A 24164-nucleotide genomic window follows, 5' to 3' on the forward strand; every position below is an offset into this window, starting at 1 on the left:
ACCCACCCGTCCGTCCATCCGATCATCACGCATCGACCCGTCCGTCCGTCCGTCTGGACGCCCAGACCTCGGGTGTGCTGAGCACCAGGAACCTGCACGTGCTCTCCTTCTCCGGACAGAGGGAAGGTCCGAGGAGCGCGGCAGCCTTAGCCACGGTCATGGCCGCGGGAAGGGCTGATGAACCCCCTCAGGGATGCGTCCTCGCCTCCTGGCCTCTGGAGAAGCCTCAGACGGAAAAACGAGGCTGCCGTCCCTAGCGGGGCGGGGTCTCGGTCTGGCGCTGCGGCACGTGCGGTCCACGTGCTGTCAAGACCAGGATTCTCACTCCCGGGCCCGCCCTTCCTCTGAGCTTGTCCTGCGGGCCCCACGCAAGGTCGGAGGGTGGTGATGCAGGGAGAGGGACAGCCCGTGGGCTCCACAGCTTCTGCCTGCGGCCCCTTCTGGTGGCTGTGAGCGGAGCTGTGAGCAGCGTCGTGTGAGGGCCTGTGACGGGGCAGCCGATGTGTGGTGTGGGGACGCGGGGTCTGTGCTCTAATGGGGGGAACCACCGTGTGCCCGTGCAGCCAGAGGCCCCCAGGCGGCTCCTGGAATATCTCCAGGCCCAGCCCCTCCATCTTCCGACAGCCCCGTCCTCCCTGGCCTGAGGCGGGCCTGGGACCGAGGGGACCGACTGCCTGGGAGACCCTCGCCTGCCCCCACAACAAGGACACGCGGGTCCGGGGACGCTCCAGAGACATGGCTGGTTTCCGTGCGCGCACGGGGGTGGCCTTGCTCCCCATGGGTAGTCCTCGGTGCCCAGAGGTCTGAGCAGGAAATGGTGTTGCATTTCCGGACCTTCCTTAAGTCACACCTGAGAAAAGGAGCCTGTTCGTACGGAACAGATACCAGAAAGTTCCCAGGAGCCCACCCTGCTCCCCTTTCCCAGGAAGGCAGGGAACTGAGGGGTTTTCCAGCAGACACCCCTGTTTCTAGGTTCAATGCTGCCTGTTTCCGTGTCCCTACAAGCCCAGCTGCCCGGCCTCAGGCACCCCTGCAGCTCGCTGGCCTCAGGCACCCCCACCCCCTGTGCAGAGGCCAAGCGAGGGGCCACGTCCTGGTCCCCCTCTTGGGAAACTGTCACTTTGACTTCAGTTAAGGATCTGCTCCAGGGTCAGGAGAATCACGGTGCCCGACAAACGACAGAGCTGAGGGAGTCTGGTACCCTGGAGTTACTTCAAACGCGCCCTGCGATCCGGAGCTCACACACAGCGGTTTGGCCCGGCCTGGGGAGCGGGGCTGGGGGCGGGATGCGTGGTCCTGGCTGCAGGCACGGGTCGGGGCGTGGACCGGACCAGAGCCCAGGCCAGCTCTGCGAACAGAGCCTCGTGGCCTTGCCTGGAAGGGGACCCGTGGTTCCTACAATCGGCAGCTGTGGCCTCGGGGTGGGGCCGACGGAAGCGGTCTCTGCAGCCGAGCCCCAGCCCCGGGGGACACGGAGCCCTGGTACCCGGTCCTCTGCATGGCCAGCCGCCCCGCCGTGAGGTAATCCACCTCCGCCGCGAAGCAGCACTCTAGCTGGTGTCTGCAAGGAGCGGGCTCACTGAGGTCACCGGCACACCGGGAGGGTCGGTCCCGGGTTTTGCTGGTGACAGCCGGGGTCACTATGGTGTCACTTCAGTAAAGTTACCTAAGTCGGACACCCGAAGGAAAGGAAGCCAGCTGTCACCCCCCCAAACCACCAGCCACCCTTGACAGGAAGATCTGGTAATGGCGAATCCCTAAGAAACCTGCTGTGGGCTCAGGCACGGACGAGGCCACCGTGAGGGGTCGGACGCCGCACCGTCCCTCCCTGACACCGGCACGAGTCGCTGAGGCTGTGAGTCTGTCCCCGACGCAGAGGACAGAGCCGCGGTGGAAGCACCGACACACAGACCGCACCCAAAGCCAAGCGCCCCCAACGTATCCCCATGCAGGACCTTCACGCGGAGCCTTTGTGGTGGTTTTCCTGACCCCTGGCCAGGTCATCAGAGGCCACAGGTGGCCTTGACAGAGTGCGCGGGCTGCAGGGTCACGGAACACATACCCAGGAAGGCGTGGCCCCGGGCGGGTCCTGCAGCCGAGCCGCAGCGGGTCCCAAGGTCACCGGCCCTGCCAGCCAGCACCCCATCTGCCTGCAACCTCGGGGTCCAGCCCTTCTCCTGAGCTGGGCATCACAGCTCCATGAGGTGTGTGTTGCAACAGATGCCCAAGAGGTGAGGCCACTGGCTTCAGAGGTCACATCTGTCACCCCGAGGCCGGACCGTGGCAGACTGGAGGTCCTGCAGGCCATGGTCTTGGGAGCCCAGGCTGTTGGACATGACAGGAGGACAGCACTGGGCAGGTGACGTCTATTGTCCCCAGGGCCTGGGACCAAGTGGAAACCGAGGGCTGCTCTGGGAGCCACATCCACGTCCTAGAAGGTCCGAGGGCTGGTACTTCCATCCCCGTGTGTGGGGCGGGGTGGGGGTCCGCGGCCTGGCGCTGAGCCTCCTGCCGAGTCCAGACACAGACCACAGCTGAGGGGGAGGCGAGAAGGAGACACACGGGCAGAGGGAACCACCTCCAGTTCCCCGAGGAGCGGGGCCGCACAGTGACTCAGGTGAGCGGTCGTCCTGACCACCAGCAAGAGGGGAGCGAGGGCCCCGGAGACCAGACAGGTGCTCCCGTCGGCGGCTCCCGCGGACCCTGAGACCGTCTACTCGCGGGTCCGAGCCTGTGTGGAGGCGCTGGGCAGGACGCCGTGTGGGCCTGGCAGCCTGAGCCCTGCCCTGCACTCGGACCTTAGAGGAGGTCCAGCACAGCTCCGAGTGCCCCTGACGTCCGGCGGCTTCTGCCACTGCCAGGCACAGCGTGATGAACCTGGGCCACCCAGCTCCTCCCCAGCTGGTCCATGGCCCCTGCGAGTGAGGGCCACACCGGCTGGGACAGAGCCCCAGGGGACCTTGGTGTGCACAGCCAGAGAACGCCAGCCCGGGGTGGCTGCCGTGCCAGGGCCCGGCCACAGCGGGGCCTTCCCTCAGGGTGGCGTCTGTCCCACATGGCCTGCGCTCCCTGCTCAGGGGGGCTGTTTCCTTGCTGGCAGCGGCGGCCCTGCCCCCCTCCACCCGGGTCCCTCCCCGTCCCTGCCCACCTCGGGCCACCCGGGGCTGAATGGGGACCCAGAGCACCAGGACGCAGGCAGGCAGGCAGGGGAGGCGGAAGCCACGGCCGGCAGCCACCGGGGCCTCAGGGCCGACGGCTCCCCTACCCGGTACGCACAGAGCCACAAACCCAGAGGCGCTCACAGCACAGCTAGCAGGGGCCCGGGGGCTGCGGCGAAGCTGGCGGATCGGACACAGGCGTGGTGACACCCCGAGCCTCGTGCACACGGTGACATGGTTCATTCTCAGGATAGTGGCCAGCGGCCTCCGGGACTCCAGGACAACAAACCTCCTGGTCTACAGCAGGAGACTGAGCTGGCGGTCAGCGCAAGGCCATGGGTGAGAAAGAGGGAGAGCAGGGCGGCGGGGGCGTTCCCCACACGCAGGGTCCACGCTGGGGGCAGGTGCGGCTGGCTGCGCTCCGGGACGGCTCGTTCTCCTAACAAGCCTTTATTTCCGCAGCGCTGCCCCTGCAGACGGGACAAGGCCTCCCGTGACGCCACAGCGTAGACCTTTGGACACTGGAGCGGGTCCCCGGGCTCCTCCTCCTCAGCCTGTGCCGCACGTCGTCGCGACATGCAGGCCAACCGGCCGACGCTTACTGTTCTGTTTCCTTCCCCAGAAGTCCAAGCCTGCGTGTGCTTCCCACATCACAGCTCTAAAAGTTCTGCACTTCGCAAGGGAGGAGGGTGCGTGGGGCGCGGGCGTCACTGGTGCCGGGAGCGTCACGGGGAGCTCCCGTGCGTGGTGTCCCCTCCCGATGAATCCCAGCCGCAGGGGACTGTCCAAGAGCAGTTCCCATCTCTTGTACGAGCTGCTCCAAGTCTCCAAGCTGCCCGTTCCCGGCCCCAGGAGCTCTGCCCACACCGCGGGAGGCCCGCTCCCAGGGTGGCGCTGCGGGGAGGCGGGCGGTTTGCTGTCCATTCCGTCGTGCGCCGGGGAACGCGCGGCCATCGCGGCGGCCACAGCCCCCCGCATCTCTGCAGCACAGCTGTCAAGCGTGTGACTCAGGAAGTGTGTCCGAACGGCGCGGGCCGTCCTCCCAGCCTGGCTGTCCTGAACCCAAACAGCCTCCAGCGTTTCCCGGCAAACACCTGGGCTGAGGCTTCCTCTGTCCTCCTACGGGTAACGCACAACGGCAGTTTGACTTAACGAGGTTTAGGATTTTGATCCAAACAGGTAAGTTAGGAGCCGCTGTCCCAGCCTTCGGAAACGGCGCTCCTCTGCCATGTTTACGACCCGGGATGGAGTCACAAGGGGCCCCTAAACCCGCCTGGGAGGCGTGGCTGTTAATCCCGGTCCCGACCACGTAGAACGCGGAGCTCGGAATTCTGCCCTGTGCCGCCGGGAGCGTCGACCTTGGGCTGCACTCCGCCGGGCCAGCCCGCCCCGAGCTTCACGCAGAGTCCGGCCGGGGCGCGCCCTTGGGGTCCACAGCTGGAAGACCGGCCAGAGTGACCGCGGCCTCCAACCCCTTTGGTGGCCCATCCTCCCAGTGACCCCGACCCTTGGGCAAGGAAGGCCCTTCATTGAAAAGTGCATCCCAGCCCCCTGCCCCCACCGGAGAAAGTGGCGGCTCCTCCGAGAAGTGACGGCCTCGAGACAGCAGTCGACACAAACACAGCCTTTATTCACCATTAACAGCACGATAAAGGGCGGCCATCCCGCCAGCTGCCCAGGCCGCTAGCAGCCAGTTGCGGGATTATAGGCAGTGGACCCCTGCCCCTTGAGCACCCTGGGTCGCACACCCGGGTCGCAGAGCGGTCAGGAGCGGACGCCTGCCTCCCCCGCCTGGAGGACGTCCGTGCGCAGCCCGAGGTCAGAGCCCGCACAGCCCGCTCTTTGACATCCCCCCGCTTCTGTGACTCATATGGGTGTGGACAGCGGGTGGGACATGCTGCCGGGTCCGAACACACAGGGGACGGGTCAGAGGTCGCACCTTTCCATGCACAGCTAACTGAATGGGGGGGCAGGAGGCAGCCGGGCCCAAGGGTCTGCGCTGTCTGCGTGCAAGGCCCGAGCTCTGTGTCTCCTGGGACAGATGCTGCCCGACGCTTTCCCAGGGGTTCCTCCACAGGGAACCCTCCCCATGCAGCCTTGGGAATCTGGCCACACGGGCGGGTTGGTGCAGACTCCCTCCTCCAGGCGGCCTGAGGCCGTAGGGAGCTGGTGACACCTAGGTCAGGGGACGGTGGGCCCCTCCCCGACGACGATGCACGTGGCAGGACGGCCTGTGGCCTTTCCGGAAATGACGGCTCGCCGGCCACACGGGCACATCTGATCAGGCTCCAAGTGGGGACCGGGGTACCTAAGGCCTGACTGGGTCTTGGGTTAGGGTCAGACAAGCCCAGGGGTGGTGAAGCGCGGGTCCCCTCCTTCCCAGGGGCTCCGGAGACGCGTCAAGTCCTGCTCTGGGCACCTGGTCTGTCCTCCGAGAAGGCTGACGGCCCGGCCTGCCACCTGCAGCCTCGCTGGGCCGGGCCGGACGAGTCAGGGCAGCCAGTGCCGTGCTGGGGCCGCGACACCAAGGCCGGGCAGCCCACTGCCTCACCGTGCCGGGCTCCCGGCAGGAACTCTGTGGCCCTGGCGGCCACCGGTCGATGCTTTTGGCGGCCCTTGGAATGCAAGAGAAACTGAGTTAACGCGCGGCAAATCACGACGCGGCCTGGGCGTTCAGAGGCACGTGTGTGCCCCAGCGAAGCCCGTGAGACACAAACATCCACGGGGACACGGCTCGGAGGCCGGACGCAGAGTCAGCGTCGAGGACGCTTTGCTAACGTGCGACGCCCACGTCGGGGCCGACGAGGCACGTCAAGATCCCGTCAGCTGGTCAGGAAACGGGGTGTTATCACAGGGTCCCGGTGCTTTCCTGAGTCCGACCCCCGACTCGGAGCTGCTGTCCTCCTTCTTGCAACACGTGCCCCCTTGTCACGTGCCAGAGACAAAGGCATCACGGCGCCTCGGCAGTGGCCGCCCGCCTTCCCACACACAGGCAGGCCCTCTCGGACCACTCCCCCTAGCGCAGGCTGCTGGAGGGGGCGGCAGGCCCCGGCTCCCTCCTGGCCCGGGACCCTCCACCAAACTCCTCACACAGGGGCTGCTTCCCGGTCCCCAGGCAGAGACGCCCCAGCTGACCGTGGGCAGGAAGCAGGGGGCCTGCTCTGCCTGCCCTCTGCACCCCCCGTCCTCCAGGGTTCAGGTTTGGGCTCCCCATCAGGACAGCCCTAAGCATGGAGGGTCGGGAGACTCAGTTACCTAAGACTTCTGTGCGGCAGGTGCGGAAGGCTCTGGGGGACGTGGGGCAAGCGGCCCAGGTCCTGTCTTCAGGGCTCGGCCTCAGCCCTTGGGCGGCTGGTGGCCCCTCTATAGGACCCCTGTCCATGGGCATCCGACACCAGCTCTGGTCTGGCCATGGCCTCCCCGAGAGCCCCCGCCGAGGCCGCCCGGAATCAGCACCTCCCACGACACCAGGTCCTGCACAGGGGGTGGGACACGGGGAGGGTGGCCTGACCTCAGGGCCCACGCTCAGGCCGGCTCCTCACCTCCCGCCTTCCCCGCCCCCGGCTGCCTGGGAGTAGAGGCAAGAGGCAGACTCTGTGCAGCCTCCCCAGAAACCCGGGGGGAGGAAGGTGCTGGCCGCAGGCACGGAGCCGGGTGCCCGTGGGGACCACGCCGGGGTAGACCTGCTCCTGGACACCAGCGCCCGTCTCTCTCTCACAGGGACCCTCCCCGGCCCTGGGGAACGGTCTGCGCTCAGACCGTGGGCAATTGTTGCATGAGTTAGTGACATGCTGGGTCAGTGACGTGGTGTGTGTGGCAAAACCCAGCCCGGACGACCCGGAGACTGAACCTGATGTTGCCTGTGGGATCCGGTCAGCGGTGGTCAGCGGATCCACCTTGGGCTCTCGAGTGTGGCATGTGCAAGGTGCCGGGAACCAGGGGCACTAAATGGGGACGAGGATGTGAACCCACTCTCCGCCCTGCTGTTTTCCAGTAAACCTAATACTTCTCCAAAAATAAAGCAAATCAATGAAAAACAAACAAAAGCTACCTGCTCCAGCCAGACCTTCGGAACCAAGGGGCGGGCCCGTTTCTCAGCAACGACATGAGGAGAGGGTGGACCCTCCGCGCAGAGGGGGGCCCTGGGCTTCCCTGCTCAGCTGCCCGACCACATTGGGCAGAGGACCCCCCAGCGTCTGCGGGGTCCAGCGTGGCTCTGTGAGTGGGCTGACAGCCCCGGGTGGGGGAGACGCCACACGTCTCTTTTGACGCTGCCCAGCCCTCACGGTGGGAGTCCAGCTGGGAGGACCACCCCTCCAGGCGGCCAGCACCCCACCCGTAGTCGGGCCTGGAGGCCGGGGCCGGGCTGCAGACGGCACTGGGGTGTGGGGAACGTGGGGAGCAGCCGGTACGTCCCTGCCGCACACTCCCCACCGAGGGCTCACGAAGGCAGAGGAGGGACAGGGAGGCAGGCGTCCCGTGAGCTCAGAATCGGCAGGGAGGGGTGTGAGGACGGACAGTACCCTGGTCGCCGTGCGGTGGAGACGGTCAGAGACGATCAGCTAATTAGCTCGAACGTAATCACGGACGAGACCCATCCCTTCCATTCAGCCTCACAAACGTCCCTGAGGCGCTACATGAAGCCATGATGAGTAAAGAATGGAGGACCTTTTCCGTAAGTGATGCTCGGCCCCTCGGCATCCACGTGCGGAGAACCGGACAGAATCGGAAACCGGTCTCAGGCCACAGGAAACGTTAATCCGCGGTGGGTCACGGGCCTCCACGTGCGTTCTCGCCAGAGCAGGAGAGAACACCCTGCGACCTTGGGGGAGACCTGGGGGACGACCTTCCCTAACGCGACACAGGCCGCGCGTCGGAGGGAAGAGTGGTAAGTCAGGCCGCGTACGGCTGCGCACCTCTGCTCCTCCCCGCTCCCGGCCGGCCGAGGGAAAGCCCGGCCACCGAGTGAGGGGAGAGAGGACCTGCACCGCCAGCCCCGGACGGGGGCGCGGAATACAGAGACCGTGCGGCCGAGTCACTGGATGAAGCCGCAGCCCGAGGAAAGCGGGGAGACACGGCCAGACATTCACTGAAGATGCGCCCTGGTGGCTGCAGGAGCCGGTGACACCCTGCCCGGCGACAGGGCTCAACAGGCACGTCCGCTCCACCAGGAAACACCGTCCCGCGCCCAGCAGGACGGCAAACGGGGAAACCCTGGCAGCAGCAAGCGTTGGCACACAGAGCACACGGGACCCGCACATACGGCTGGGGCAGGTGCAGCGGGACAGCCATGCGGAGGGAGGCCCGGTGACGCCTGCCACGTCCGCCGCGTCGTGTGTCTGCCCCTCCCGGGGACATGCCCGGGAGAAACGAGTGCATGTGTCTCCCAGGAGACGGCCTGTCCAGTTCTCAGCGGCCGTACCCACAGTAGCCAAGCATCCAGGCCCCTAAACACTGTCGTCTGTAGAACAGTCCGGCACCGCCCTCCAGGGAGGTCCCAGAGCGCAGGGAAGTTAGCCAAGTCCCGCTCTCCACATGGACGATCCCGTAGACACGACGGGAGAAGCCACACACCGCCCGATTCCACGTGTGTGACTCCCTGAGGCAGGCGACCCCGCCGTCACAGACCCCGGGGTGCTGGGGACCCGACGGGACGGTGCCCGCGGGCTCGGCAGGGCCGGACGCACCCAGCTTTGTGCTCACATCGGTGCATGTGCCTGGGTGGGTACCTCTCGCGGAGCCTTTAAAAGGCACACACACACCCGCCCGCGGTTCCTAACTCCCACGTGGGGTCCTACATGTCCACCCGGGCCTGCCTGTGAGGGTGTGAGGCCGTGCCGGTGTAGACACACGGGGGCTGGGAACACCCCGTTTTGCGAACCGCGGCTCCGTGTGCAGCCAAGGTGTAGGGGCGTTTCCTGGACGTGCTCAGCTCTCAGGCGCCGGCCCAAGGGCAGACGCGCTCATGAGAAAACACTCCGCCGGCTGGGGTTCACAGCGGCGCCTCTCCGCTCACCCCGCCACGGCCTCGGACCCTGAACACGGCCCCCTTCCCAGGTACAAATACGACCCTTGTTCAAGCCACCGGCTCGACAATGTGCCCAGGACACTTGGAACGACCGAAGTAAGAGCCCAACAGCCAAGCCCAGGCCATGGCCATCCAGCAGGTCTTGAGAGCCCCTCGTCCTGCCGCCCTGGGTCCCAGGAGCCCGTGCACCTGCCCTCGGCTCGTCAGGCGCTGGCTGCGAGCTCTGCCGGGCCCCTCCCTGTCGCGCAGGTGTCACTCCAGCACGAGCCGCGGCTGTCTGCCCCTGCCGACGGCCTGGGTAATTAAAGGAACCGTCCGTTCCCCTGGCTCCTTCCTCCCATCAGCCCCAGGGACAAGGTCGGGAGGCGCTGACGTCTGCGACGCCCCTCGGGCTCCTGACATGTAGCCCCGTCCTGTGTCCTGAGCGGCCCTCTCGTCCCTGCCTGCTGACCGGCTCACCTCACACCCACCCAGGTAGGTGACCCACCCACTTGCCCCTGGGCCCCCACATACAGAGCCACGGGGCACTCGCACCTGCCACCACGAGGCCGAGCGCTCTGGGTACCTGCCTGCCCCCTGAGGGGCCTCCAGCCCTGGGTCGGGCCTTGCCCTGACCCCACAGCCAGTGCCACACCCCGGCCATTCCCATCACGACCGTCACCAGGCTGATCTCTGCCCACATGCTGTCCTGCTGCCCCAGATTTACTGTCTGGGGGCAGGGACAGGCTCTTCTAGAGGACAGGCATCTGACAGCATCCAGGCTCTCAGCCCGCAGGACTCAGTCCCCACCCTGCAGGCCTACGGATCCCGATCAGGGACGCCTGCCCCTCTTCCCTCCACCGGCCCAGCCTCCCTGGAAGCCGGGGCCCTGCTTGAGGAGCACGGGGATGGGGGGCTGTGTCCAGGGGGCCCCAGAGTGACCAGGGCTGCCCCTCCCTGCACGCACAGGGCCCCAGAACCGGCAGACCACGGAGGGCAGGCAGGCTCCCCGGCTCCCCAATATCCCATGATCAAAGCCTCTCCCAACATCAAAATAAAATTGTTTCATCTAGAATCTCCCTGGCTTTGATTATTTTTCATATCACGCAATTTAATTGGGTTCAAAATCTCCCATAACATCAAAGAGAGAGGGAGGCTCCGTGTTCATCAAAGGAGGGCCCACCCGGAGGCGCAGGCACCGCGGGAGGTCGCGGCAGCCCCCGCCCTCGGCAGAGCGCCAGCACCTGCGCCTCACGCAGCACCGACACGGGCCGCAGGGAGGGAAGGAGTGCGGGGCGGGGGGCGCCCGTGCCCTACCCGGCTCACGGCATCCTCCCGCGGGGCCCCTCCGTCCAGGCCCTGCGCTGTGCCTAAGGCAGGGACAGCGACTTGACCCGTGCCCTGCTCCCTTGACTCAGCCTGGAAGCAGCCGGCAGGGCCGCATCAGGCTTCTCCCTCTACAGGGTCCCCCTGCCGCGCCAGGGCGGGGCGGACCCCAGCGGCTGGGGTGTGTGTCTCTGCCGGCAGCCCGGACGGATATCGAGGCCACGGGGCTGAGCAGCGGTGTGCGCCTGTGCTGGGCGTCCGAGTGCGCGCACAGGAGGCAGGGGCTGCTGCCTGTGTCCCTCCTCTGCGGCGGCCGCACCCAGGAAGCCTGGGGGAGCCCCGGCACGGCCCTCAGACTCGGCTCACAACGGCACCCGGCAGGCGCAGCTCCCTGCACGAGCTGCCTAGTGACGCCCACTGCTCCTGAGAATCATGACCCATCATGGCTGCAGGCATCACCTCCTCCAGGAAGCCCTCCCTGGATGCCACAGCCTGACTCGGCACTTGTGTTCCTGCGTCCTCCACCCCCATGCCGAGGAGCTCCAGACCAGGGCACCCTCGTGCCCTCCTTCCCGGAGGCGACAGAGCAGTGGGACAACTTAGAAGGGGGCCTCCATTAGAGGGAGAGCCCTGTGTGCCAGGAGCACACCGCCCTTCAAGGAGGAGCGTCTGTGAGTCCCTGAGCCAAGACAGCGGCCCGGGGGGAGGTGGCCCGTGGCTCTCTGTGGGGATCCATGCGGACCCCCCCACCCCCTTCCCCAGTTAATGCCATGCGCGTCCCTGGTAATGGTCCCAATCAGAGCTCGCAGGTTCCCACCACTCGCTGGGGCCCATCAGCTCCCGGTTTCCTGGAGAGAATTTCCTCAAAGATGCTTCTTCTCACACATGCTGATTATTCCCAAATGCTGATTAAAATGTGCAGGAGGAGGGAGGTGACATTATCAGCACATCCCGGCTTACAGCTCCGGGTGCGCGAGTCTGGCACTCGTTCCGTCTGTGCTGGACTATTCCGGGTTTCTGGGAGTAACTGGGATTGTTTCCTCAGGATCATTTTCAGACGGCTCAGCGCCGCCGCACAGACGTCCGATCCCTGCATGTCGATCTTCTGTCCGCAACCTGCCGAGATCCTCTCTTGGCTCCAAGCGTGTGCGTGGATTCCCGACGATTTCATCAGGAAAGACGGCTTCGCCCGGGAGCGGACGGCTTTCTCTCTTCCCTGCGGACCAGCCTCTCGCTCGTGCCTCTCGCGCAGCTGCCCAGGACAGCCGCCAGGACGATGCCGCATGGAAGGGAGGAGCACGCGGCGTGTTCCTGAAGTTGGGGCAAAAGCACCCGGTCTCCCTCCGCTGGGGACGGCGTCACGGGTGGGCATCTCCTGTGTTCTCCGTTATGATGGGAAACTCTTCCTTCCCTAGTCTGAGGGTCGTCCCCACGATGCGCCGTCAGACTCCTTCAATGCTCTTCCTGCGGCTCCTGACACAAACACAGGGTTTTGTTCCGGACTCGGTGAGTGTGGCATCTGTATGGGTTTCCAGAAGTGGAACTGACTTCACACCCCAAGGCGAGTCCCAGGTGCCGCGTCATGCAGCCCTCCCAGGGCGCCCCTGGCCTCCGCGGTCTGGACCGGCACGACACCCAGAGGGCCCGGAGACCCCGACAGTCTCCGCCTGATGCTTACGGTGTGAGGCGGACGCTCGCCTCCCGCAGCGGGTCAGAAGGGCCTCCTCTTGCTGCGTGTTTTTGGAAGAGATTGAGAAGGGCTGGCGTTAATTCCTTATGCATCTTCCTGAGTCCGTGTGCGTGTTTCTGGGCCGTGCCTGCGTCGTCTAGGCTGCGTGGCGTGTGCACACACCGCTGCGCACGGCGTCTCCGGGAAGCGGGGGGCGGTCCTCTCCTGTACGGCCGAGCCTGGGAGATCGCCCCCGCCCCCGGCAGTCTGCTGACCGAGCTTATCTTGAGGTAAGACTCTGGTTCTTGCTTCTTCGATTCTGGTTCCCGGGTTTCCCTTCCGGGCCTTACCACGGTCTGTCTTCTCCCGTGTTGGAGTTGAGCTCGTCATTTTTTACCGTCCCCCAAATGGATATGTTTGTTTTGTTTATTTTTTCTGAAAGGTTTTTCTGGGGGGAAATGGGGGAACAAAGGGAGAGGGAGAGTCTCCAGCAGACCCCCGCTGATTGAGGAGCTGATGAGGACTCGGTCCCACGACCCTGAGATCACGACCTGAGCCGAAACCAAGAGTCGGACGCTGCCCTGACAGCCCCCCAGGTACCCCTGGTATCTTTGCTTTGAACAGACTTTACTCGGGTATATTTATGCGACGTAATTTTTAATTCCGGCCGTACGTAGCGGTCAGCTCACGAGACCCCCAGACACTGAGCACACGCTCCCAGGCCACCGCTAGCTCCAGCACCCCACACGGGCGGTTCTGGTGGCCCCAGAAGGCCGGCAACACCAGGTGAGGGAGGCCGTCCTCACGCCGGGAGGGGGGCCGGGCAGGACCACGCCTCTGCTCACACCCGCCGCAGCCGCTCTGCCCGCAGCTGCTGGAGCCTCGGGGACCCGCCAGAGGCCCCGTGAGTGCCCAGCTGCACAGGCATGTGTGCACACGTGCACACGTGCACACACACTCACACGCACTTACACACACACGTGCACATGCATACACACACACGCACACATACACACGCATACAAGCACGCACAGACCTATGCACGCACACGCACACACGCGCACACACACGCATACACGGTTCCAACTGTACTTAAATCCTCACACCCAGTTTCCTAGGTACCGAAAGGCGTACAAGCCTCCCCGCAAGCACGAGGGCCACTGTCCACTCTGCGTCCCGCCCGCCCCCGAGGCTGCTTCCTCTCCGGCAGAGCGGCTGGGGCTCCGCCCGGTGCTGCAGGTGGACGTGGGGCGCCCTGTCTCCCACTCGTGCCTGCCCGGAGGGCCTGGGAACCTAGGGCTCAGCCCAGGGAGCAGGGCGGGTGGGCGTGGCCGCGGTGGGCGTGGTCTCGGTGGGCGTGGCCGCGGTGGGCGTGGCCGCCTCCCTGGACTCTGCACTCAGCGGCTCTGGGAAGCCTCCTGAGCTCCCAGGCTGCTCCAGGCCCCGTGAGTCCCTCAGTTCCTGCGGCCCCGAGACAGCCCCTCCTCCTCTCTCACACAGCCTGAGTCACAGCTTGGGGACAGAGCCTGGGGACACAACATGGGGTCACACCCTGGGACACAGCCTGGGGTTAGAGTCCAGAGTCATAGCCTGGGGACACAACAGAGAGACCAGCCTGGGTCACAGCCCGGAGACACACTGGCTGGGTGTCTTCACACCCCTCTGCTCCGCTGTCCCCGGCAGACTCTCTCTCCTCCCATCAAGACTTGGAAAAGCCCAGAACTCCCCCAAGCCCGGCTGCCATCTGGTGACACACGGCCTCTCCTGTGACGGCTGTCACCCTGTCTCTCCTGCACCCAGGCCCCGGGGTTCCTGGGGCTCTGCAGTGGGCGACCCCAGCAGAGTCTGGGTGGGGAGAAGAGCCCCCCAGCCTCCCACCAGCCGGAGGAACAAGGCACCAGCCCCACATCCCAGGTCCAGACCCCCAGCCCAGCCCTGCCTGCTCACCCATCCCCTCCGCCAGCATCCAAACGGCCCCAGGGTCCTTCCCTGAGCCTCGGGCCTCCCTCCCCCTCCTCAGCCCCGTGCTGCTCTCAGTGGGCCTGGACGCCCCCGCCGCCCGCATCTGGAGAGCTGGCGCTGAATGGGGGACAGCCGGCGTGGTCCAGCGGCTGCCGAGTCTAACAAAAACAGACGCCGACTTGAGTGCTTTCCGAAGCCTTGTTTTTCCCAGTGATTTATTTTTACTGTGTCTCACCAACGTCAGCCCTTCTCCACCCGGAGCCTGGGAAACGGCGGTCCACACGAGCCTCTCCCGGGTCACCGTCTTCTGTCTAATCCGCAGCCCCCACCAGGCCGCAGGACAGCCCCCGCCTGACCCCGTCCTCGTCACCCGGGTGGCTTGGGCTGGGCTGGGGCGGAGTCTCCCGCGGCCCCACGGGCCGCCCTCCTCCTCGAATGCAGACCGCGTCACGGCGCCGCGAGTCACACACCTGCAGCGCGCCGCCCGCCGTCCTCGTGGACAGAGCTGTGCCCCCACCAGCAGCGGAGAACACGGTCACGGCCTGGAAAGCAGCCCTGGGCTCGCGGCCGATCGCTTCGCTCCTCACGCTCCCGCACGCCAGCGCCCACTCGTGTCCTTCCCGCTGTCTCTGGACCTTTCCCTCCCCGGATGGAGGGTCCCACGCTCCTCAGGAACCACAGCCCCATCCACGCACAAAGCCCCAACGTTTGCCCCTGCTCTGCGCGTCGCCGGCAGGGCACCCAGGCCACGACTAGGACACATGTATTACCCACTGCCGGAGAGAATGGACGGTGGCCGGTGGCTCCCGGTGGCTCCCGGGGTTGGGCAAAGCGGGTGGTGCTTAGAAAAAGCGTCTACACGTTGTACCAGACAGGCAGAGCCGACCGTGTCCAGTCTGCGGTTGGAGACGGGGGCCCAGCCTGCCAGCCTCCGCCGGCCCGCACACAGGGGACCGCAGACGACACCTTCCCCCACTCCGCCCCCAGGACTCCCGGCACCCAGGCACCCCTGGAAAGGAGGGGCACGTTACAGTTCTGAACTTCCCGTGCAGGCGCATGGCGTGCTGTATTCCCTCCTCAGGGACAAAAGACAAGGTCCCCCTGGAAGACAGGTGGGCTTTTCGGCCAGGAGCCTGGCAGGGCCATCAGAGCGCATGGCTGGCTGGACACTGATGGGACCTGTCACTTCCTCAGAGTCTCTCTAGCCAGAATGCCAGCCGGTCACCCTCTTGCTCCTCAGACAGGCTGCGGCCCTCAGGGCAGGCCTGCGTGGAGCTCAGACCTGGGGCCCCCACCCCAGGGTCCCAGGGACACCTCTCCCTTCCCCCATAGCTGGGGGCGGGGCTGCACCTGCTTCCTTTACTTTGCTTCCTTTCAAGAAGGGCCTCGGCCCTCACGGCACCCCTGCGGAGGCACAGGGCCTGCACGTTCCTGCCGACGGGGCCAGGGGAGTTCGGGGCTGCGCGGAGCTGCCGCCACGGGTGCAGGCCCACAGCGTGCCCGGATACCACGGACTGCCGTGTCTACGACCAGGACACCCCGGGGGCAAGCTGGAGCGCCTGTATTGTGCTGAGGACGCGCGGCCTGGCAGAGAGGACTGCGGCTTGCTTCGGAGCCTCTTGTCCTGACATTTAAGTGGAAGGAAAGAGTGTGCGCAGGAGGAGGGGGTCACGGTGCGGCCAAGGGCAGGCTGGGCAGACGTCCCCCCAGAAACGCTTGGGGCTCAAAGTCGCAGCCAGGACTCCCCCCTCCTTTCCGGAAGAGAAGCTTCCCTGGTGAGCTCCTCTTCATCCTTCAATACCCTGTTCAAATGCCCCTTGCAGACCCTTGCCAGGGTCCCAGGCCTTCCAGGAAGAGAAGGTCGTGCCCCGGGGACCCACAGGCCCTGCCCCACAGCCTGGGCCCCAGCCCCCAGCAGAGTCAGCCCCCCCGGAGCACACGCTGTATCTGAACGAACGAATGACGGAAGGAGGGAATGAACGCGTCAGCAAACAGGTGCGCAGACGCAGGAGCGCTCCCTCGTCCCAGCTCCCCCGCGGCGTGAACACTAGGGTCGGCCTCGCCCCCCGCTGCGGTCCGGCTCGCACGGGTGCCGACCCCCCAGGAAGGCTCAGGTCTTCTCCTTCGCGGGCACCGTCCCACGGGAGGAAACTGCACACAGAGCAGGAAACCGGAAGAGCAAAAATTAAGTGAGACGCAGCCGGGAAATCGCCCGCCGTGCAGACTCGAGCCGGCTCGTCTGTCCCGCCGCCCCCGGAAGCGGCCGGGTTCAATCCGGGTCTCCGGAGCCGCTCCTGAGGTGCGGGAGGCTCGCAGGGGAGGGCGAGAACATGGCTGCAGAGGAGCGGACCCGGACTCCGTGAGTGGCGGCCCCGACCCCAAGCCTCCCTGCAGGCTCGCGGGACTAACAGGACAGAGGCAGGGACGCCGCTGTGAGCGCCCGCCTGGGCACGCGACCCTCACCCCGCCCGGGGCAGAATCGGCCTCAGCAAGGAGGAGCAGCTCTGTCACCGGCAGCGGCTCCGGAGCCGGGAGCCGGACGGGGCGGGAAGCGTGGGGACGAGTACAGCTGAGTGGCCCAAATTCACGCGGAATCAGGCCGGCAGCCGGAGTTCCCGAATGCCCAGGCGGCCTGGAGCAGCCCCGCCTACTGGCCCAAGCGTGCACCTTCTGGGGACGCCGGCCGACAGGTGCTTCTACTGCGGACGGACGGACAACGTCTAGAAGACAAAACCAGCCTCCGGGACAAGCTCCTCGGAGCGCCAGGTCCTCCAGATGCTCCTGTGGGCCCGCGGCCCCCGGCACCAGGGCTGGCAGTGCAGGGCGGGGGTGGGGCACGTGGCCGTGGGGGCCAGAAGGCTGCCGACACAGGGGCTGGGCTGGGGTGGGGCCGCTGGGAGCCCGGCTGGGCCTCCAGGGTACTCTGGGTCCCGCAGGCCCCCCTTGGCCAGGCGGAGCAGCCGGCTCAGCCCCAAAGGTGCACGGGGTGCCTGGATGGGGTGCGGCGGGGCCAGGCTTGCTCCCCTCCACCCCCTGCCCACCCTGCCAGAGGCCCAGAGCCGCTGGAGGTCCAGGCAGACTCACTGCCCCACCGTGTCCCCAGATGCCCTCAAACAGTCTCATTGGTGATGCTGGGGGCAGGGGCACCTCAAGCCAGTCGGTCTCTATCCTGCAAGGGGGCCCTGTGGCTCTCCTCTTTCCTGCCCTGGGGGCTGCTGTGACTTTGGGGGCCACACTGGGGCCTGCCTGGCCCATGAGAAAGCTGCCCTCACTCCCGGGGTGGCCCCACCATCACCACTCGTGCATTGCCATGCCCTGAGCCCTGAAGATGTGCTAGTCCTGTGCTCGGCACCTGCTGCATTCCGCAGGTGAGACCTTCGTGAGGACTGCATGGGCCCCGGGGTCACAGATCGGCAGGAAGGGACTCCCGGGTAAAGGTGGCCAGATGGGGTTGGTGCCCAGAGCTCCACTCAGAGGCTCCTGGGAGCAAAGGGCAGGGGTGACCGCAGGCACCCGGCTGTCTTATCGTGCGGTTGACCACACATCCTGCAGCTCCCCAAGGAACCAAGGCCCCAGCACACCCCTGCATGGGGCTGCCGGCCCCCGGGAACCCGCTGACCCCACAAGGCTGCCCTCTCCAGTGACAGGGCTCCGGGCAGAGCTCTGGCCAGTCTCTGGTGCTCTTAGCTTGTGGGGAGGCCGTGCTGAGTGCCGCGGGGGGCCAGGGTTCCTGCTGGGCCACACAGAGCTCCCCCCTCAACCTGGATGGCGCAGCCGCCCGGACAGCCACTGTGAGGGCTCCCTGCGCTTCCTCTAGAATATTCGATTCTGTTTCAAAGACAATCCCCGACGCGGTGCCCCTCCGCTGTCGGACAGCCTGATCTGGAGGCCGCGGGGATGCTGGCGCCACCTCCCACACACCCGAGGGGATGGGGTCACCACGGGTGCCTCATGCCTGCCCAGCCCGAAGCAGGAGGAGCCCACGCCCTGCGGGCAGCCTCAGCGAGAAGCCACAGGTGACGGACGTAACGGCGTCCGGGCCACAGCCATCCTATGTGAGGCACGGCCTCCGCTCCCCTCTGCCCATGCAACTCCAGGGGGCCAGCAAGTCCCTGCAGGCACGCCCGGCACCCAGGCTCCTCGCCCCCCGTGTGCCCCCGCAGCACCACAGACACCACACTGCAAACGAGCCAACACCGCCCGGGTGCCACCACCCCATGGGGACTGTGCAGCCCAAGGCCCGACCCAGAGAACAGGAGGCCCTCGCAGATGACCTGGGCTGGGGCAGGGGTGCGGCGCGCTGTGTCAGGTGGCACCTCGCCGCCCCAGCCTTTGGCGGGGTCCTTAGCTGTGGGCTCTTACCGTCCACGCAGGCGGGCCGGGCTCTCGTGGTACCCGCGATCTGCCCCTTTCTGCAGGCACAGCGAGCCGTCTGCCGGGCGATCGTCCTCCGAGGCTGGCTGCTGTCCCGGTCCAGGGTCACGATCTCACAGGTGCCGGCGGCCAGCTGACCTGTAAGAGAGGCACAGGCGCCGGCTGAGTGTCTGCCGCCAGAGGACGAGCCGCGCAGCCCTCCCACCCACGGAGGGGCCCTGGGGGCGCAGGGAGGCAGCCGTGTCCCCGGCGCATGCGTCTCAGACCCCTGCCATCGGGAACACACTCCCCAGCGCTGGCGCCAGGTCAGGCCCGTGGGCTCCGCTCCACACAGCTCACGGCGGCCAGGAAATTAAACGTGGCCCCGGCTGCCACGCCCGGAAATGAAAGGGCCGCGTCGCGCGGTCAGGAGTCTGGTGGAAGGGGCCGGCCTGCACGGAGCAGGGCTGTCGGACTCCAGGCTGGGCCCCGGGGTCTCCACGCAGCCTGGCCTGAGGGCAGAGCATGCAGCAAAGACCCTCGCCGGTTCTGTGAACGGCAGTGAGGGAGAAAACCCCGCCATATGGGACTGGCTGAGAGCGGGGACCTGGCTGTCACCAGCCACGCCGGGCCATCCGGGACCTCCTCTCCCCGACACAGGCTGGTTGGTGCGCGCACACACACGCACACACACACACGTACGCATGTGAGAGGTGCACACACGCTTCTGCATGTGCCCCTCACTCCTGCTTCCCCACGTGGACACGGCCGCAGCTCCCCAGAGTTCATGGGCACAGGACTGGGGACAACAGGGACCTCGGGCCTTGGTCTGTCTCTGGGCCAGCGCGGCACATACAGAAGGGACACGCTGACCTTGAACGGGACAAGTCAACCAGTGAAGTGGCTTCCCCTTCCCCTCCTGTCTCCTAAATCCCAGCGGGGGCGACTGTCCGTCTGAGGGCCCAGGGGGTCCACATCCCGGCAGAAGAAGAACCCTGCCTTCCGCAGGACGTCCCTCTGCCTGGGACACCGGTGCCCTCCACTAAGTGTCGGATGCTCACGCGGACAATAAAGACGGTGTCAGCTGTAGACGGAGGGTGGACAGACGGAAACTGGCAAAATCGCCCCATGGGAGACGGAGGTCGTCCCGTGTTCAGCCGTTCAGGTCCCTCCCCAGGCCAGGGCACCAGCTGCCCCCAGCCACGCAGCCACGCCCCACCTGCATGTCCACTCCGGAGAACCACCAGAGGTCCCATTTGCTCGTGGCCTGTGCCTCCATTCCCTGGGCAAACAGTAGGCACCTGCTGTATACTGTCCACGATGTTGGACCCTGGGCCCATGATGCGAGAGAAGCAGACGTCACGGTGCCCCGAGGGGCTCCTGCCAGCTGGGCAGTCGACCTCATACAGATGCCCAGATGCAGGGGGCCCAGCCCGCCCATCGCGTGGGGGCCAAGGGTGAGACGGCACAGTATCGTGGGGGTGTGCACCTCAGAACAACGGAACAACAGAGAAAAGACGCCAACCTGAGGGGCCTGAGGGCAGGTGGGGGGAGGGGCCGTCCCCTCCCTTCAGAGGGAAAGCCCGCAGCTCCTGGGACCCCCGGCAGCGTTTCTCAGCCCCAGTGTCCTTCCTTGTCCACAGTCCTGCTGTCACTGCAGGCCCTTCCTCCCCAGCAGACCCCGGGCCCTCCAGGCAGCTCGCTGCACAAGACTGGCCCTGCCTTTCTGTCACCCGTGTCACGTGGAGGTCCCCAGCCCACCCAGGGAGCCGGGTCCAAACCAGGCATCACCAAGTTGGCCGGACGAGGCACGTAGAGCAGACGAGAGCCACCCAGCCCACCCTCGACCCTGGGGGTGCCGAGTCTCAGTTAGAGCCAAGAGCCACGGGTGCGGCAGCGGTGGTGGGCCCTGGGCACGCCCAGCCCTGGGCTCAGTGTGACTGTGTGCGGTGACCAGAGCCTGCCCTTGGCGGCACACAGAGTTTGCTGGGGACACCGCACAGGTGCAGGACGAGGGCGGCCCGTGGGGTCTCTCGGGCAGCTCTTCCCTGGACGCCGGGGCCCCTCGCCATGTGGAGCAAAACCCCTCGGGGTGGGGCAGTGCCCAGCACCACCCCCGGAAGGCTTTGGCCGCAGGCCTGGACTTCCACGAGCTGATTACAGGAAGAGTTACAGCCGCTCAGAGAACGGAGCGGCCACGAACCGGCACGTGGACAAATGCAACAGCGGGAAGAGCACTGGGACGGACGCGATGCTCTTCTTGCCACAAGACGCGACCACGGGAGCCACGCGTGTGAGCCGGCCGGGCACTCGGGGACACCGGGGCTCACAGGCCCGTTGGACGCTGTGACTTGCAGCTGGGAGTCCTCCGTCCCGCCGCTGTCGGAAGCTCTGCTGGCGGACAGCGTTGCCCCTCGCCACCGCCCGGCCGGGCTCCAGAGTCCTCGGGGTGTGTCAGCGGGCAGCAGAGGCCCGTCCCCTGCTTCCCTGGACACCGTGAGTCCCAGCTGCTAAGTAAGCCACCAACCCGCCGTGCGACTCCCCGCCGATGGCATTAATCGGCACACGAGCCGTGAGAACACCTGCCCGGGCACGTGGGAACACCGGAGCCTGGATCCCCGTGTGGAAGGGGGCGGCCGCGCGGCCACAGCGAGGGCACCGGCAGGGCTGCACGTCCCCGAGCTCCCTTACCCAGGCAGCGCGTCCGCGGCGGCTGTCAGCCGGACGCCCTCACCCCCGGGCCGCCATGCTGGGGTCGGAATGACGAGGCCGCCAAGTGCCCCCCGAGGCCTGCGCGCATCCACTCCAAGCTGAGACCCAGAGCAGGTGCCGTGGACGCAGGTCCGCGTCCTGGGGTGGCCGTGGGAAGGAACCACAGACGGGGCCCACGGCACATGCTGCATTCTCCGGCCTGGGGAGCGACCCCCGCTGTGGCACTTAGGGCAATGAGCGGCTTGGGATGAGTGTCCCCTGCTCCCCTGGGGGTGGGCAGGGCGTCTGCAGGGCCAGGCCGTGGCCGCGGGCCTTTCACTGCTCTTCACCTGCCCCGGAGGACGGGCGCACTGCCCGCTCAGGCCCCTCGACCTCCAGCTTGGCCTTGGCTCCTTCCTGCAGCCTGGTGGTGGGTAAACACACTCATGCCCGCAGCCGACCTCTGGGCCGTGCTGGTGGCCGAGCCAACCCCGACGGGACTGTCCCCCAGCCAGGAGGGCTACCAAAGCCTGGGACGACAATGTTCAGCAGGGAGACAACAGGGCTGGGGATGGGTCTGGGAGCCACTGGTCAGGACACCTGGGGCCCTGCAGGCCAGTCTGTCAGATCAGGACCCTGAAGGGCCTGTTGGCACCCACAGGACCAAGACAAGGCCATGCCTGGACACTGTGTCTCTGCTCCAGCACCAGCGGCCACAGCCACCGTGGAACCCCGGGCCTCTCTGCTGCACCCGCGTGGGCTGCAGCCCAGACGGGCATTGTACCTGGCCCTGGGGGAAGGGGCGGGGGACGCTCACCTTGGCCCACAGGCTACAAGCCTGGTGCCGCCCCCCTCACTGCGACGGTCCCCTGAGGCACTGGCTCTGGGCTGGCCTGGCATCGGGGTTCTGTCCTAAGACCCGAACAACCTCGACAAGGTGAGCGCCCTGTACCCTCTCCCGACAGACTCTACAGAAACTGGTCCCCGAGGTTTCATCGCCCAGGCTGGCAGCAGGGCGCCAGCCCCTCACGGTCCCCGGCCCAGTCCCCAGGGGCGGGGCTGCCACCACCCACTCCTGAGTCCGGTCACCAGAAGGGCTGTGAGCACGTTCTCAAAGCAAGTAGTGCGGAAACCTTTCTCAGGTGCGTTGCGCTGTTCCACAGGAAATCATTTGAATTGAGACCTTGCAACCCGCCGGCTGGTTCCTGGAGCTCCTCCTTCTGCGGGAGTCCAGAGTCCCAGGCCCGGAGGTCCAGCCTGGCTGGTCCCGCTGCTCAGGCAGGCGTCTGTCAGGTGTGGCCACACTGATGACAGCAACTGCTCCCATCGGCCCCACGGCAAGACAGGCCCTCAGTCCTCAGGAAGGGTTTGCTGGCCTGGAGAGGGCCTCAGATGGCCATCCTCAAGCTGTCCCCCATCCTCAGAGGGCCACCTGCCAGGGACTGGAGCTGGAGACTCAGGCCAGGAGCAGAGTGGCCACTACCCAATCCCCCTCCTGGCATTTCCTCCCACTGCCTCGGCCCGCACTAGCATCCTGACCATCACGGACACAGGGGACACAGCTGCCACACTCTGAACTCAATGTGGAAACTCCTGGCATCGGCCCTGGGCTGGTCCCCACTGGGTTGGGTCCCCACCAGTGTAAGTGCACAGGGCAGGCCTTCCCGTGGGACTCACGGGGACAGACAGAAATGCAAGGACCAGTGCGGACAAGACGGACTCTCCAGTCTCAGGGGACACAGCACCCCAGCCAGAAACTTCACGGGGTAACACCGGGGTCAAGGCCAAGACCCGAACATGCTGGGCGCCCCCAACCTGAGAGTCGGAGTCCAGGGCTCTGTGCCAAGTACGAGTGAGGATGTGCCAGCAAGCAGCTCATCACGGCGGGCGTCAGGTCATGGTGGGCGACAGCGGGTCACGGCGGGTCACAGTGGGTCATGGCAAGTCACAGCGGGTCACGGCGGGTCACTGGGACAAACCTGAGAGTGTGGAGTACCCATCCCTCGGCGGCGTCATCCCTGCCACTGCCCACTGCAGTCTGAGTTTCAAGACAGGACACAGGTTCCCACGCCCCCTGTTCCCAGGATGCTGATGGGGGTGAGACCCGGGGGCACCCCTCAGCTCCGGACCTGCTTCTCCCCACTCAGGCCCCTGGCCCCCATCAGAAGGACATTCGCTGGGGGGAGCCAGGTGACCCCGCCGTCCCCTCCTCTTGCCCTCACTACGAGAAGGCTGAGGGGGTGGCAAGAAAGGGCCACGTCGCTCTCTGCCCCCGAGGTCCGCAGGCCGGCGCCTCTGGAGGACGTTGCAGAGCGCCACGAGCCGGTTCTGCAAGTCTCACAAGGAGGGCGACCGCAGGGCTCAGGACTGAACCGGCCGCGGGACCGGGCCTTCGAGAGGGGCTGCCCGAGCCCTGGGCTCCTCAGCCTCATGGCCACCTGCCCGGTTCCCTGTCCGGCCTCACCGCAGCACAGGGCGGGGCAGAGCCTCACCCCTCACCCAACGCTCTGCGCTCAGGGCTGCCGCAGCTCGGGGCACTGGGGCCTTCGGGCCCACACGGGGTCCCTGGCCTTCACCGTGACCTGAAGACCAGTACCCCCACCCTCCAGAGCCAACGCAGGCCTCCAGGGACCCCGTCGGACTTCCTCCCTGCCCGGGACAGCCTCCCCACGGCCCTGTCCTCTCTGCAGTGACGGGAAGAGGGCACTTGGCACTGCTGCCAGCCCCACACTGGCCAGGAAGCCAGGAAGAGTCCCCAGCAGCACCCGAGGCCCCTGTGACCAGGAGAACTCGCCCAGCACGACGATCAGGGCTCAGTGCAAGAATGACTCAGGCAGCCGCTGCCCACAGAGCTCGGGGTTAACCCGCCTGCCCACCTCGTGCCCCGGAAAGTAGGTGGCAGCCTCGGCCTCCGCATCTATGAAACAAGCCAGTGGACAAGCCCACAACTGTCCCTGTCCGGACTGAGCCACTACCGTGGAGACAGACAGTGTGGGAA

At 66.5% G+C, this 24164-nt stretch overlaps 1 protein-coding gene across 2 annotated transcripts in view; it reads right to left on the reverse strand.

Moving 5' to 3' along the window:
• The window catches only part of TAFA5 (TAFA chemokine like family member 5), a 171680-nt gene that overhangs the window by 42899 nt on the left and 104617 nt on the right, over window positions 1–24164 (reverse strand). For both annotated transcript variants that reach the window (XM_032345891.1, XM_032345890.1), the window contains exon 2: window positions 18485–18634. In XM_032345891.1, the coding sequence (XP_032201782.1) occupies window positions 18485–18634 (150 nt within the window). The remainder of the gene's footprint in view (window positions 1–18484; window positions 18635–24164) is intronic.

Source organism: Mustela erminea, chromosome 6, assembly GCF_009829155.1.
Source record: "Mustela erminea isolate mMusErm1 chromosome 6, mMusErm1.Pri, whole genome shotgun sequence".
In the NCBI taxonomy this organism is placed as follows: domain Eukaryota; kingdom Metazoa; phylum Chordata; class Mammalia; order Carnivora; family Mustelidae; genus Mustela; species Mustela erminea.